Here is a 15,657-nt window from a genome sequence, read left to right on the forward strand (position 1 = left end):
CTCCTTACTAGCAGTTGGTCTATTCAGATTTTCTGTTTCACCCTAATTCAGTTTTGGCAGGTTGCATTCCTTCTAGGTTGTCCAGTTTGTTGGTATATAGTTGTACATAGTACCTCTTATGATCCTTTGTATATTTGTCATAGCAGTTGTAGTGAGCACTTAGTATTGGCCACACACACACACATACGCTAATGGTTAAAATGGTTACATAATAAGGAAGAAAGGAAAGAGTAATATCCCTATATGCCAGATCTCATGGGACTTATTAGTTCAGTGAATAACTAGTTCCCTTCATTTTGTGCTAACTTACTATCTTTTGTACCCTTTTCATTGTGCCATGCTTACTTTGCAAGAACACCTTGAATTAAGCTTGTCAGTTTCTCTTTTGTATACTGACTGCTGAGCACTCCTGAAGAAAATCTTGTTAGACACGCAGACTGGATTTACCAAAACTCACCATCTCCAACCTCAGCGAAGCCCGCCATAATGGCGGTCGTACATATGCTTAAGCAGCCATTCCTGTTTACCTGTCACCCATTTTCTCAAATCTATGCTTGCTCCTACTTAGATTGCCAGCCTTTGCTAACATTGGTTAATAGACATTCTAAAATACCTTTGCCCTTACGCTATATGAGCAAAAAGTGACATCTTTTTTGGGGCGGGGGGGGGGGGGGTTCAATGATTCTAGTGAGAATGAACATTGAAAATATGTTTATTGGCTGTTTGTGAGTTTCTTGTTCATGTCCTTTGCCATTTTCCTACTGGGTTTTGTCTTATTATTTTCTGATATTCTTTATACATTAGGAATATAACTGTTACTTTTATTAGAAATATTTTCTCCAGGTCATTGTTGGCCTTTTACATTTGCCTATAGTATTTTCTGACACATTACTTCTGGTTTTTACATAGTAAAATCTGAAGTTTTTGTTGTTGTTGGTAGTGGTAGTTTTTTTCTTTGCAGGGTCAGGGTGGGGGTTCCCTTTGGGAGTATGTGATGCTTGAAAACTTCCCCACAACCAGAAAATATAGTTAGAATTTAATATATGATAGCATCTGTCAGTGGGACAATATTAGATTATTTAATAAAGTTATTTAGATGCATGTTCTTAGGTGTTTTTGTGGTTTCATTTTTACATCAATTTTTAATCTACCTGAAGTTTATTTTTGTCCATGCTGAGAAGGAAGGGTTTCCTTATTTTTCCCAAATGGTTATCCATTTATTCTATTTTTACTCAGACTACTAGGTTCTTATATATTTTATGTCTCTAGTAAAGTTAAAATAGAAGTTGCAAGAAAATAAGAAAATAAAATGGATAAAGAGGATGACGTCTTTCAATTAAAACCTAGAACAATATAGGGTATAAATGGGGGGGGGGAATTAATTGTAATTTGAATATTTTAACTGCAAGTTATGTGAGTTTATAGCAGTGGATGGGTTTTGACTATTATTGGTTACTGTTGTCATTATCAGTAATTATGCCCTGAAATGTTTTTCTCAGATATGAATTGGGCTATATTTAGGGATATTTTAACATTAATCAAGATGGGAATATGATGCTGTTTATAGCTTGCATGTTGCTTACATCTGCAACCATGTCAGTGTTCTTTCAAGAATTATCCTCCTTTCATTAAATTTTACTGTTCTATATTTTATATTAATTATATTTTTTTCTTATTCTGCATCTTGTAAATCATTCACTTCTTTTACAAAGATTCTACCCTTATAAGGAAAACAACACTTACTCAGAATGGTCTTCATTAGCAAAGCACCCAAGTGGAAATTTTTGTTAATAAAATTTTAAGTAAGTAAAATAAATAAATAAATGAAATAAAATTTCAAGTATATGGTAAAATTATTAGGAAGAGTAGCCTTTAAAATAAAGGTGTTGCCAGAAATGAACTCTCTTTATATGATTCCTTCTGTGCTTTTAAAAAGACATATTTGGAAACTAATTCTTTATTCGCTATAAAAAATACATTTGGGGCGCCTGGGTGGCGCAGTCAGTTAAGCGTCCGGCTTCAGCCAGGTCACGATCTTGCGGTCCGTTGAGTTCGAGCCCCGCGTCAGGCTCTGGGCTGATGGCTCAGAGCCTGGAGCCTGTTTCCAATTCTGTGTCTCCCTCTCTCTCTGCCCCTCCCCCATTCATGCTCTGTCGTCTCTCTCTGTCCCAAAAATAAATAAACGTTAAAAAAAAAAAAATACATTCAAGGACATCATTTTATTGACAGTTGTATCTTTTCCCTAACAAAGCAGTTTGCAGCACTTGAGAGTATCCAAGTGTGTGCGCTCCCTCCTTATCACCTCTCTTGAAACGTTCATAACTGCAAAGCCAGCAATGTCTAAAGGGAATTCAGTCTTCCTCGACTTACGACTGGGCTGTGTCCCAAAAATATCCTAAGTTGAGAATGCATTTAATACACCTAACCTACATCATATCTTAGCCTAACCTAATCTTAAACGTGCTCAGAACACTTCCATTAGCCTGGAGTTGGGCAACATCATCTAATACAAAACCTATTTCATAATTAAAGCATTGAGTATGTCATGTAATCTCTTGAATACCGTACCGAAAGTGAGACAGAAACTGGTTGTGTGCTCACAGAGTGGTCATCAGTTGTTTACTCTTGTGACTGCCTGGCTGACTGGGAGCCGCTGCTTGCTGCTTCTGCCCCGCGTCACAGGAGAGAAGTGCACTGCCTGGTGATGGCCCGGGGAAAAAATCAAAATTCAGAATTTGAAATACAGTTTCTACTGAATGCGTATTGCTTTCACACGGTTGTAAAGTCAAAAAGTTCTAAGTTGAACCATCATAAGTCAGGAACCGTTTATGTGTATCTGTGCTGCAAAATACACAGTGCCATATCAATTTAAGCTAGACAGGCGTTGGCTAAAATTCTTTTCACTATAGTGGTGTTATAATTCTAATTTAACATGTGTCATAAATGAAACCCAAATAAAATTAATAGTAGTCAGGGTTAATTTACTCAGGCCTCTGGAAAAACTAAACTAAACTGAACTAAACTAAATGGTCCTTTAAATAAATTGTGACTTCAATTCTAGTATTTAGTTTGTGTTTAGAATCTTCTTTTACTGTTCAAAATGTAGTAAATGGACCAGAAGCTTAGCCATCACTTCTGAGCTTCTTAGACGTTCAAAAATCTTAGGCTTGCCTAGACCTACTGAATCCGAATATGCATTTGAAGGTTCCCTGATCATCCGTACGCATGTTAAAGTTTGACAAATGCTGTCCTACATGGAGAGTTTGAGTTTTACATTATTCCTTACAGATTATTCTGCCAGGAAAAACAGAAACAGTATTCTCAGCTAAAATGCTTTTTAAAATTTTAAATAAAATTATGTTAAATAAAAAGTTGTAATTATTTGAAGTTATCTCAAACAAATGTTAGTTTGCATCTTAAGATTTATCTTGGGTATTTTTATCGACTTAAGAACTTTAATTCCATAAGTAAATACGTAGGACAAGAGGGAATTTTTGGAGGTGATGGATATGTTTTATGGCATCGAATTTGGTGATGGTTTCACGGGTGTATGTGTATCTCCAAACTCACCAAATTATATACGTTAAGTAAGTACAGCTGTTTGTTATGTCAATCATACCTCTCAATAAAGTGGTTTTAAAAAACACCTTAGTTCTATGTATTGTCAGTTGCTAGAACATACATGCATGCAGATAGAGCAAAAGGAGTCGATATATAAAATGAAGAAGTCAATTTAAAAATAGGAGGGTTGTTTTTTTTTTTGCTTGGTTTTTTTATTTTTGAAAGTAGATGGGTGAGTGGCCTTCTAAGAAGCTACAGAACAGAAAATTAGAGGACTTTAAATGGAAGATATTTGAAAAAGTAAAACTAAAGTTGACAGTGGAATAAAGGCTTAACAGTTTTTGTAATTTGTATGGTGCAGCCTTTGCATTTTCTTTGAAAAAAATCAGAGGTGCACCTGGGTGTCTCAGTCAGTTAAACGTCTGACTCTTGGTTTTCAGCTCAGGCCATGATCTCACAATTTGTGAGATCAAGCCGAGCGTCATTGGGCTCCACCCTGACAGCATGGGGCCTGCTTGGCATTCTCTCTCTCACTCTCCCTCTGCCCTTCCCCTGCTTGTGCACGCTCTGTCCGCAAATAAATAAACTTTAAAAAAAAAAAAAAGAAAAAAAAAAGAGCATCTACCTATAAAAGGGATGAAAAGTGTCATAATAAACAGTCACAGGAAGTACAACTCTGTTTAGTTTCTAGCGGTATACATTTTTTAAAAAGAGAGGTTCTACATAAGGGAAGAGAAGCAAAAACAATATAAAAACAGGGAGGGCGACAAACCATAAGAGGCTCTTAAATATAGAGAACAAACCGAGGGTTGCTGGAGGGGTTGTGGGTGGGGGGATGGCTAAATGGACAAGGGGCATTAAGGAAGACACTTGGGATGAGCACTGGGTGTTACATGTAGGGGATGAATCATTGGATTCTACTCCTGAAATCATTATTGCACTATATGCTGAGTAACTTGGATGTAAATTAAAAAAAAAAAAAAGCCAATAAAAAAAGTTAGAAAAAGAGACGTTCTAATATGTGGAATATGAAATTTTCAGTAGACTAAATGTTTTTAAATGTGAGATTTTTATAGTTCAACTTTATCAATTGGAAAATGTACATAAAACTTATGTGTCTTTCATAAAGCTCTTTTGTACATTGATTATTAATGGCCATGTTGTTTATGAATTTTGGATACTTTTATAATCCATTGTTGATTTTCAGTGCTTACAAAATATAAACAAAAAGATCAAAAGAACTTTCTTTTTAAGTGGCGATGTAACTGACAGTACACAAATCTTAAGTGTGTAGTTAGCTGAATTTTTGTATTTCTGTATGCTCATTAATCTCCACCCAGATCAAGGCATCAAACATTTCCAGCATCTCAGAAAGCTTCTTTATGCCTTTACTCAGTCCCCCCAAGGCAAACCATTATCTGACTTTTATTTCCTATTTTTGTGTGCTATTCAAATTCACATAAATAGATAAATGCTTTTTCCAACTTTTTTGGATCTGACTCCTTTCAATTTAACATATCTGTAAGATTCACCCATGTTGTCTGCAGTAGTTATTTTTCAGTTATTGTGTAATAATTCAGTTGTAGAAATGCACCACCGTGTATTGATGAACACTGGATTGTTTCCAGTTCTTAGGTACTGTAAATAAGGATCCAGTGAATATTCTTGTACATGTCTTTTGATGGATGTAAGTTTTCATTTCTCTCGTGTGTATACACAGGAATGGAGTGTCTGGGTGATGGGACTGATAATGTTAGTAGATACCACCAGGCATCTTTTAAAGCGTGTGTACCAGTTTAGTCCACCAGAAACGTGTGAGAATTTCGTTTGTTCCACATCCTCTCCAGTACTTGATAGTGCTGATCTTTTCAGTTTCAGCCATTGTGGAAATTATGTAGTGGTATTTCATTTGTGATTTGCACTTTCCTGAAGACTATAAAGATGTTGAACAGTCTTTCATATGTTTATTGGTTGCTGGATATACTCTCTGTGAAGTGTCTTTTGAAGTCTGTTACCCAGTTTTCTATTGGGTTATCTATTTTTCTTACTGATTTGTAAGATTTTTTTTTTTAAATGTGTTCTGGATAAAAGGAAGCATTACAAATATTTTCTCCCAATTTAACGTGTCTTTTCACTCTCTTAGTGGAGTATTTTGATGAACAGAATTTCTTCACTTTAATTTTGTTCTGTATCCTGACTTTTATTTATCTAATCTCTTCCTGCTCTTAGGTTATGAAGTTATTCTTACATGTTTTTTTCTAAGAAGCTTGGTTTCTTTAGTTTCCACATTTAGGTCTTTGATCCATCTCAGATTAATTTTTAACTATGTGATGAGGTAGTGGTCAAGGTTAATTTTTTTCCCATATGAATATCTAGTACATCAAGCACCATTTATTATAAAGGTAATCCTTTCCCACTGAATTGCAGTGGAAACTGTCAGAAATCACAAGACCATATATGTGTGGATTTGTTTTGTGAATGTTTATTCTACTCCCATTGGTTTATTTGTCTGTTCTTGTACCAGTACCACACTGTCCCGTATAACACTTAACCATTAGATTTCCATTTCACTTGGATGAAATTAAGTTGAAGTGATAGGAGGATGTTAATTAGATACTTTTCTACTTTAGAGTTTCTTTCCATTATTTTTACTACATTATTATAAAATTATAGATTTTATTTATCTGACAACCTCCACAGTTTTCATTTGCTTTTGAAGCATAATTCTGACCCAGGGCTAATCTGGTATGTGTAAAAGTACTTCATAGAATGTCGGTTTGTTAAATGAAGTGAGTTCAAGTAGTACTTGTATCATTTGTCATTGGCTCTAACTAAGGCATGAGTTTGGTTTGAATTTGTGCAGCTTTTACAGACCTTAATTCAAGGGGATCAAAAAAGGTTCTCTTCAGCTATCTCCTATTGGTGCATGAAATTTCTGTCACTAGCCTTCTGTTTGGCGATTGAAAAATGAAATTTGTATTTCCCTGATGAGGAGTGACGTTGAGCATCTTTTCATGTGCTTGTTGGCCATCTGGATGTCTTCTTTAGAGAAGTGTCTATTCATGTTTTCTGCCCATTTCTTCACTGGATTATTTGTTTTTCGGGTGTGGAGCTTGGTGAGTTCTTTATAGATTTTGGATACTAGCCCTTTGTCCGATATGTCATTTGCAAATATCTTTTCCCATTCCGTCGGTTGCCTTTTAGTTTTGTTGATTGTTTCTTTTGCAGTGCAGAAGCTTTTTATCTTCATGAGGTCCCAATAGTTCTTTTTTGCTTTTAATTCCCTTTCCTTTGGAGATGTGTCAAGTAAGAAATTGCTGCGGCTGAGGTCAGAGAGGTTTTTCCCTGCTTTCCTCTCTAGGGTTTTGATGGTTTCCTGTCTCACGTTCAGGTCCTTCATCCATTTTGAGTTTATTTTTGTGAATGGTGTAAGAAAGTGTTCTAGTTTCATTCTTCTGCATGTTACTGTCCAGTTCTCCCAGCACCATTTGTTAAAGAGACTGTCTTTTTTCCATTGGATATTCTTTCCTGCTTTGTCAAAGATTAGTTGGCCATACTTCTGTGGGTCCAATCCTGGAGTCTCTATTCCATTGGTCTAAGTGTCTGTTTTTGTGCCAATATCATGCTGTCTTGATTATTACAGCTTTGTAGTAGAGGCTAAAGTCTGGGATTGTGAAGCCTCCTGCTTTGGTCTTCTTCAAAATTACTTTGGCTATTCAGGGTCTTTTGTGGTTCCATACAAATTTTAGGATTGCTTGTTCTAGCTTCGAGAAGAATGATGGTACAACTTTGATTGGGATTGCATTGAATGTGTAGATAGCTTTGGGTAGTATTGACATTTTAACAATACTTATTCTTCCAATCCATGTGCATGGAATGTTTTTCCATTTCTCCATATCTTCTTCAATTTCCTTCATAAGCTTTCTATAGTTTTCAGCATGCAGATCTTTTGCATCTTTGGTTAGGTTTATTCCTAGGTATTTTATGATTCTTGGTGCAATTGTGAATGGGATCAATTTCTTTATTTGTCTTTCTGTTGCTTCATTATTAGTGTACAAATCAAAACCACACAGAGATATCACCTCACACCAGTCAGAGTGGCTAAAATGAACAAATCAGAAGACTATAGATGCTGGAGAGGATGCGGAGAAACAGGAACCCTCTTGCACTGTTGGTGGGAATGCAAACTGGTGCAGCTGCTCTAGAAAACAGTGTGGAGGTTCCTCAAAACATTCAAAATAGATATACCCTATGACCCAGCAATAGCACTGCTAGGAATTTACCCAAGGGATACAGGAGTGCTGATGCATAGGGGCACATGTACTCCAATGTTTATAGCAGCACTTTCAATAATGGCCAAATTATGGAAAGAGCCTAAATGTCCATCAACTGGTGAATGGATAAAGAAATTGTGGTTTATACACACAATGGAGTACTACGTGGCAATGAGAAAGGAGGAAATCTGGCCTTTTGTAGCAACGTGGATGGAAGTAGAGAGTGTTATGCTAAGTGAAATAAATCATACAGAGAAAGACAGATACCATGTTTTCACTCTTATGTGGATCCTGAGAAACTTAATGAAGACCCTGGGGGAGGGGAAGGAGGAAAAAAAAAAAGTTAGAGAGGGAGGGAGCCAAACCATAAGAGACTCTTAAAAACTGAAAACAGGGGCGCCTGGGTGGCTCAGTCAGTTGAGCATCTGTTATGATCTCACGGTTCGTGAGTTCGAGCCCTGTGTCGGGCTCTGTGCTGCTGACAGCTCAGAGCCTGGAGCCTGCTTCGGATTCTGTGTCTCCCTCTCCCTCTGCCCCTCCCCTGATCGCGCTTTCTCTCCATCTCTCTCAAAGATAAACATTAAAAAAAAATTTTTTTTAAAAGAAAGAAATATGGGGAATCCTTCAGACTAAAATACAGAGACACTGGACAGTAACTCAAATTCACATGAAGAAACAACACCACTAAAGGTTCTGATATAGGCAAAGAAAGTATTAATGTATTTTCCATTTGTAATTCCCTTTTTCCCCCTGATTCAAAAGACAACGGCATGAAGCAATAATTATAATTCTGTGTTAATGAGTCCACAACATAGAAAGATACAATTTGTAACTATAGTAGTGTAAAGGAAGAGGAGACCTGGTCTACATAAGAGTAAAGCTTTTGTGTGCTATTGAAAGTAAGTTGGCCTTAACCTGAAGTATACTATTATAAATTTAGATGTTTAATTCTAATTCCCAGGACACCACTAAGATACTAACAAACACCACACACACACTCACACACACATATATGTAAATAGACAGTAAGGGAATTAAAGGAGCATACTGGAAAATACTAACACAAAAGAAGGCAGTAACAGAGGGACAGAGGAACAAAAACACTTAAGACATAAGAATAACAAAAGAGCAGACACAAATTCTACTTTATCATCAATTAAGTGTGAAAGGATTAAACATGCCGTCCAAAAAGCAGAGACTGGCAGATGGACCTTTAAAAAAAAAAAAAAGATCCAACTACCCATATGCTATCTTCAAGAAACAAAAGGTTTAGGGGCACCTGGGTGGCTCAGTCAGTTGAGCATCTGACTCTTGATTTCAGCTCAGGTCATGATCCCATGGTCTGTGAATTCAAGCCCCACACTGGGCTCTGCTCTGACAGTGCGGAACCTGTTTGGGATTCTCTCCCCCGCCCCTCCCCCCTGCCGCTCCTCTATTCATGCTGCAGGCGCTTGCTCTCTCTCTCAAAATACATGCATAAACATTAAAAAAACAAAAACAGAAAGGTTTAAATACACAAAGAGGTTGAAAGTGAAAGGATGGGAAATGACAGACTTTGCAAGCAAAAACCAAGAGCTAGAGTAGTTATGCTAATTTCAGATAAAATAAACTTTAAAGACAAACACCACTAGAAACAAACACACTTTATAATCTTTATTATCAAGAAGACCTGACAATTATAAACGTGTGCATCTAACAATAGAACCCCAAATTCCATGAAACCAAGATTGACAAAATTAAATAAAAAGTATCTCTCATGGCAAATATTTATTTCAAGTTTCACACCTCCTTCAGTGTTGCTTCCTTTTTTCTGTTAAATTCAAACTGAATTAAGAAAAACTCCAGAATATGAAGCCATCTTTATAAAAGTATTTTCTGTTCATTCACCCAATTTAAAAAGATATCCAGAATGTTGTTAAACTGATGGTAATGATGGCTAACTAATGTTATTTCTAAATAAAGGAATTTTTATACTTTATTTATACCCCCCCCCCCCCCCCCCCCCCCGACGCGGGGCTTCAACTCACAAACCGCAAGATCATGACCTGAGCCGAAGTCGGACACTCTACCGACTAAGCCACACAGGCACCCCAGGATTCCCCATATTTCTTGTGGAACAGGTTTACTGGTGAAGAATCTTTGTTTTCCTTCATTCTTGAAGAGTAGTTTTACTGAGTACAGAATTCTATCTTGACGGTCTTTCTTGCAGCCCTTGAATATGCCATCCAGCGCCTTCCGGCCTCCATGTTTTCTGATGAGAAATCAGCTGTTAATCTTATGAGAATCCTTTGTCATAATCAGTTCCTCATCTTACTGCTTCCAGATTCTCTTTGTCTTTTGACAGTTTGTGTGATGTGTCTTAGTGTGAAACTGTGTAAGTTTATTCCTTGTGGAGTTTGTGAGCTTCTTAGATGCTTAGATTAATATTTTGTTTTAATCACATTTGTGAATTCTTTGTCATTGACTCTTCAAATATTTTTTCTGCACTCCTCTCTCCTTCTAAGAGAACCACATTGTACTTAATGTTGATGGTGTTCCATAGGTCTCTGAGGCTCTGTGAATTTTCTTTCATTTGTTTTTCTTTCTGTCCCTCAAACTGGATAATTTTAATTGACCTATCTTCAAGTTCACTGATTACTTATTCTGCCTACTCAGATGTGCTATCGAATCCCTAGAGTGAATTTTTCATTTTAGTTACTTTCAAGTACAAAATTTCTATTCAGTTATTTCTTTTTATCATTTTTATTTCTTTGTAAATATTCTCTATTTGATGAGACATTGTTCTCATACTTCCCTTTAGTTCATTAACCTGGTTCCCTTTCTTAAAATAGCCAATTTTGAGGTGCTGAGTGGCTCAGTTGGTTGGGCATCTGACTCTTGATCTCAGCTCGGGTCATGATCTCACAGTTTGTAGGTTTGAGCCCCACAAGCTTGGGATTCTGTCTCTCCTTCTCTCTGCCCCTTACCTGCTGTGCTTTCTCTCTCTCTCTCTCTCTCTCTCTCTCTCTCTCTCTCTCTCAAAATAAGTAAATAAACTTTAAAATAAAATACAATAGTCAATTCAGATTTTTTGTGTAGTAACTCCAGTGTCCAGGCTTCCTCAGGGGAAGTTCCCATTGACTATTTTTTCTGTGCATGGACCATATATTTTTGTTTCTTTGCATGTCTTATAATTTTTGGTTTTGTTGTTTTATGAAAGAGGGAAGATTTTCAGAGGTCCATACTTTGATATTCCTGCTGCTGTCACTTATGTATTAACTTTTCTATATAAAACATTCTTCATATAAATCCAGATATTTAAAAATTCTTACACTTTTCTGTCTGACACAAGGCTATAGTCTCTTACATAGACTTCTGAGTATCATATTTTTTAGATAAGATCTGACTATATTATTATAAGTACTCAACAAAAATTCACCAGCACATCTTCTTGGATATCATGATGCCAGCAAGTAGAGAGAATGAACTTGGCATACCTTCCAGTTTATAGTACCCAATAGTTTATATGCAACAATCCCACTAATCCTTAAAGAATCCCTCTGAAATTCTGAGAAGTTAAAGAACTTACCCAGGACCACACAACTAGTGATTGGTAATCTAAAGTGTGAAACTAATCTTTAACTTCAGTGCTAAAGATTTCAGTGGCAGTGTTACACCGTGTAGAATAGTGGGCACTGTGTTTCTGTGAAGTGTGTAGCCCATAGACTGATCTGAATATCACCTGTGATGCTTATTGAAAGATGGATTCCTAGTCCCCAAACCTATGCATATTGAGCCACATTTCTGAGATTTGGGCCTGAGGGTGGATGATGATTCTCAACTGTATTATCGTTGGGGGAGTGGTGGTTTCTAGATTGCCTTTTTCTAATGACTTGGGCTAAAAAAAAAAAAAAAAAAAAAAAAACCAAAACCCAAAACAGTAGGCCATTTCAAATCTGCATAAAAATATAATTCTACATCAAAGACTACTGAGTTTTCTTGTAACTTTCGAATTTTAGAAGTATAAATTCTTTACTTCTAATTGTGAGAAGAATATATTAATTCTGTGATAATACAACAAAAACCTTTGGTGTCACTTTATGCTTATTAGTATCAGCTATGGATCAATTCTAGATTTTGTAATGCTCACCAAATCTTTACATCTTTTACATGTATTGTTTTACTGTGAATTGTATTTATTTATACATTAAAATTTAGTGGAAAATGTAAGCAGTGGATGAAGCCACCCTTTATTTTAGGTTGAACTCCCACCACCTGATCTTGGACCAAGTTCTGCATTAAATCAGACACTCGCATTGTTGCGTGAAGTTTTGGCATCTCACGATTCTTCAGTTGTACCGTTAGATGCCCGTCAAGCTGACTTTGTGCAAGTATGTTGTAAATCATTTTTAATGATTATTTATTGCTCCTCTGTTATACATTCTGTTGAAATTCTGGCATTTTATAACCCGTGCATTGTAACAGTCCCTCTCATTGATTTTTTTCTTTCACGTATTAGATCAGCTCTCTTCAATTTAAAAAGTACTTTATTCCGTGATGCCCATTGTAAAAAACATTATGATTACTATACCATTTAATCTTATAAGTTGCTCCCCTTCCAATTAGTTTGTCATTCTTTCTGAAGTACTATTACCCCAGGCCTGTATCACTGATTGGGGAATAAAAAATAGATTTTATTTTATTTTTTACTTACAGGTTTTATCGTGTGTCTTAGATCCTCTCCTCCAGATGTGTACCGTATCTGCCAGCAATTTAGGCACAGCTGACATGGCCACTTTCATGGTCAATTCACTCTATATGATGAAGACAACACTAGCTCTGTTTGAGTTCACTGACAGACGACTAGAAATGCTACAGTTTCAGGTAAACTTTGTCATAAGATGCCCGCTCACTGTGACGGAGCCTTTTTTCATCTGATCTCAGTTACTGGCTTTAGTCCAATTTCAGTGACCTAATTTCAATAAATTCTTGGGTATAGTCTGATGGAAATACACACACACACACACACACACACACACACTCACACTCACGCAACGCACACACATACTTGGTGTTTCAGTTTTGTTTTGGGAAGCCAGAATATGTAATGAGTATGGTATTTTATTCAAACCATAGTATGTGATGATAGAATGAAGCTTTTCTTATTGATTGGAACAGCAATTCTGTATGCAGATTTCAGTTGCTGAACTGTGAATAATATGCTATATTTTCCAAGCTTGCTAGCTAGTGCAGAAGGTGTTACAGAGGACAGATATATTTTTATCTATGTGTAAACCAGTGTTAGGCAAAACATTACAATTTGTTATACCAATGACTCTAGTCCTATAAACCAAATAGTATCATTTAAGAGTTTGTAAAGTGGCTAAGCCGTTTATAAAATTTACCAGATACTTGGCTTCTGATTTTGAAATAGTGACTTTTGGTGTATATAATGTTTTGAAGAAAAAATGCTGACTGTTCTGTGTTATTACAAGTATATAAGTAATATGGCAGTGGCTATAGTAAAAATTTATTTGTGAACTTTGGGGGTTTTCTAAAGCATGAATTTTGATAAGTCTAAACTTGTGATATTTTCTAATTTCTAATTCCTTCTTTTAAAAGAAATATAATGAGGTATGATTAATTTTCCTTTCTTAAATAACTGTTTTTTGTGGAATTAATACAATTCTTTTTTTAAGGAGCACCTGGGTGGCTCAGTCAGTTGAACATTTGACTGTTGATTTTGGCTCAGGTCATGATCCCAGGGTCGTGGGATCGAGCCCCGTGTTGGGCTCCATGCTGAGCATGGAGCCTACTTAAGATTCTCTCTCTTTCTCTCTCTACCCCCCCGCCCCGTCTCTCTCTCTCTCCCTCTCTCTTTGCCCTTCTCACTCTCAAAAAATTTTTAGAAATCTCTTTTTAAAAAAATTCATTGGTCTTTACTGTATTTATCACTTATTCAATCCCTAAACCCTGCCATTTGTCTAAATCTTTACTCAAGCTGTTCAGGTATATCAGGTGTTCATCAGTCTGTTTTATCACCAGTTGCCTGTGTTCCTTAAATATTCCCTGGTCATGTTTTGCTTTCCAAGGGGACAAGCCCCAGTGTGTAAGTGCTTATGAAGCCTGCACTTAACTTCATGCTTGGTTATAGGCTGTTGACCAGTGCTAGCTGCATGGGCCAGCCCGGAGCTCTGAGAGAGGATTGTACGATGATGTGGGTCCTGGAAGGCATGGTTTATTTAGGCCCTCCCAAGAAATTTTATCTTGTTGCATAAACAGTTTTTGGTTTTTCACACCTTTTCTATCAATGGTCTATTAATTTTCTTCTACTCTGACTTACCTTCTTCCAGTGTTTCAAGTAAGGAGTCCAGACTAGTCTGATTCTCTTTTCTTTGTGGTAACTTACTCTGTTTTCCTTTGAGTTCAGATAGTTAGTTCCTCGGGGTATTTTTTGGTATGTCTCTTTCCCCATTTGGATTTTGCAGAGCCATTTCAGTCTGAAGATTCAACCCTTTATTTTGCTCAGTATAGTTTTCTATTACCTAATTATCACTTTTCTTTGTATATTCTGAATTTTCTATTTTCTATATTTTATATTTTATAATTATATAATTATAAAAATTTTATATTTTATATTCTGAAGTTTCTGCCTTTATTGGTTTTATCTCCAGAATCTCTCTTTTAATATCTTTTCATATCTGTTTATTTAATCTTTCTTTGATGTTACTATGTTTCTTTTCTTCCATTCTTCTTCAGATGCTAATTTGATTCTTAGCTCTTTCATTAAATGTTTATATTTGCACATCTTGGTGTTTTTCTTTCTTTTTTTTTTTTTTTTTTTTTTTTTTTTGGATTTCCAGTAAGTCTAGTGTCTAAGGCCTCTAATTGTACTTTCTTGGACATTTACTTAAGAGAAAAAAATAAAGTACTCTGCGTCTTTTAATAGGGTTGCCTCCGGAGAAGTTACTCCTTCTAATCATTCAGATGGGCTTTCTCTTAGAACATACTCCCTTTTCTTAAGTTAGTTGGAAGTTTTTTAGGGGGAGGGCCTCAGCAGCAAACTGGAGTTACTCGGACAACAGAAGCATTCAGATGGTAACAGCACAATGGGTAGCGTTACTGTGCCCCGGCAAACAGACTGGCAAAGCTGAGGGAACTTGCTGGTCAGGAGAAGAAGGAAGATCTCCACACTCTCAGGCCTGTACTGGTAAAAGTAAGGGGGCAGAAGACTTCTTCCCACTAAGGGATACTTCAGCCCATTAGGGTAGTCCACTTCTGTGGATTCTGCCCCCATTAGCATTAGATGGCTTCCCGGAGGATAACACAAAGCAGGTGAGCACATACAACTCACATCTGCTAGTCAAGTCTTCGTGGACAGTTCCTAAACCTGAAATCTTTGGCCAACCTTCTGCTGGGTTCTCAACTCCCCCCTGGTAGAAACCTGCTTTCTCCCCGGGAGAAACCTGTTGCCTCCAGGCGTCTCCATATGGCACATTTGATTGGTTGAGTCAGTCCAATAAGTTGAGAAGGTAGGGGTATGTGAAGGTCAGGAACATCAGGCCTTCATCTTCCCAGAAGTCTTCCTAAGTATTTTATATTATTGTTATCTTTTAATGTTTCCTGTTTGTTTGTTTGTGTTTTGTTTATTGCCATCTTTTAAAAGAGCTAACAAGAGACTCAATTTGTTTGACTAGTGGCTAGTACTGAAATCCTTTCAGTTCTCATTTTTAAAATGAGACTTTCTCTCCCTTTTGTAGGAGGACTTCCTCTTTGGGGGAAGGAAAAGATTTTGTCACAGAAGTGGCTGGCCCATGTGCCTCATGGTCTGGAACTCATGGCC

General features: G+C 36.7%; 1 protein-coding gene across 4 annotated transcripts in view; it reads left to right on the plus strand.

The window, feature by feature from the left end:
- Window positions 1-15,657, plus strand: part of COG6 (component of oligomeric golgi complex 6) — a 131,226-nt gene that overhangs the window by 47,052 nt on the left and 68,517 nt on the right. For all 4 annotated transcript variants that reach the window (XM_047850809.1, XM_047850798.1, XM_047850816.1 and 1 more), the window contains exons 14-15: window positions 12,074-12,205; window positions 12,531-12,698. In XM_047850809.1, coding sequence (XP_047706765.1) covers window positions 12,074-12,205; window positions 12,531-12,698 — 300 coding nt within the window. The remainder of the gene's footprint in view (window positions 1-12,073; window positions 12,206-12,530; window positions 12,699-15,657) is intronic.

Source organism: Prionailurus viverrinus, chromosome A1, assembly GCF_022837055.1.
Source record: "Prionailurus viverrinus isolate Anna chromosome A1, UM_Priviv_1.0, whole genome shotgun sequence".
NCBI classification, from domain to species: Eukaryota; Metazoa; Chordata; class Mammalia; order Carnivora; family Felidae; genus Prionailurus; species Prionailurus viverrinus.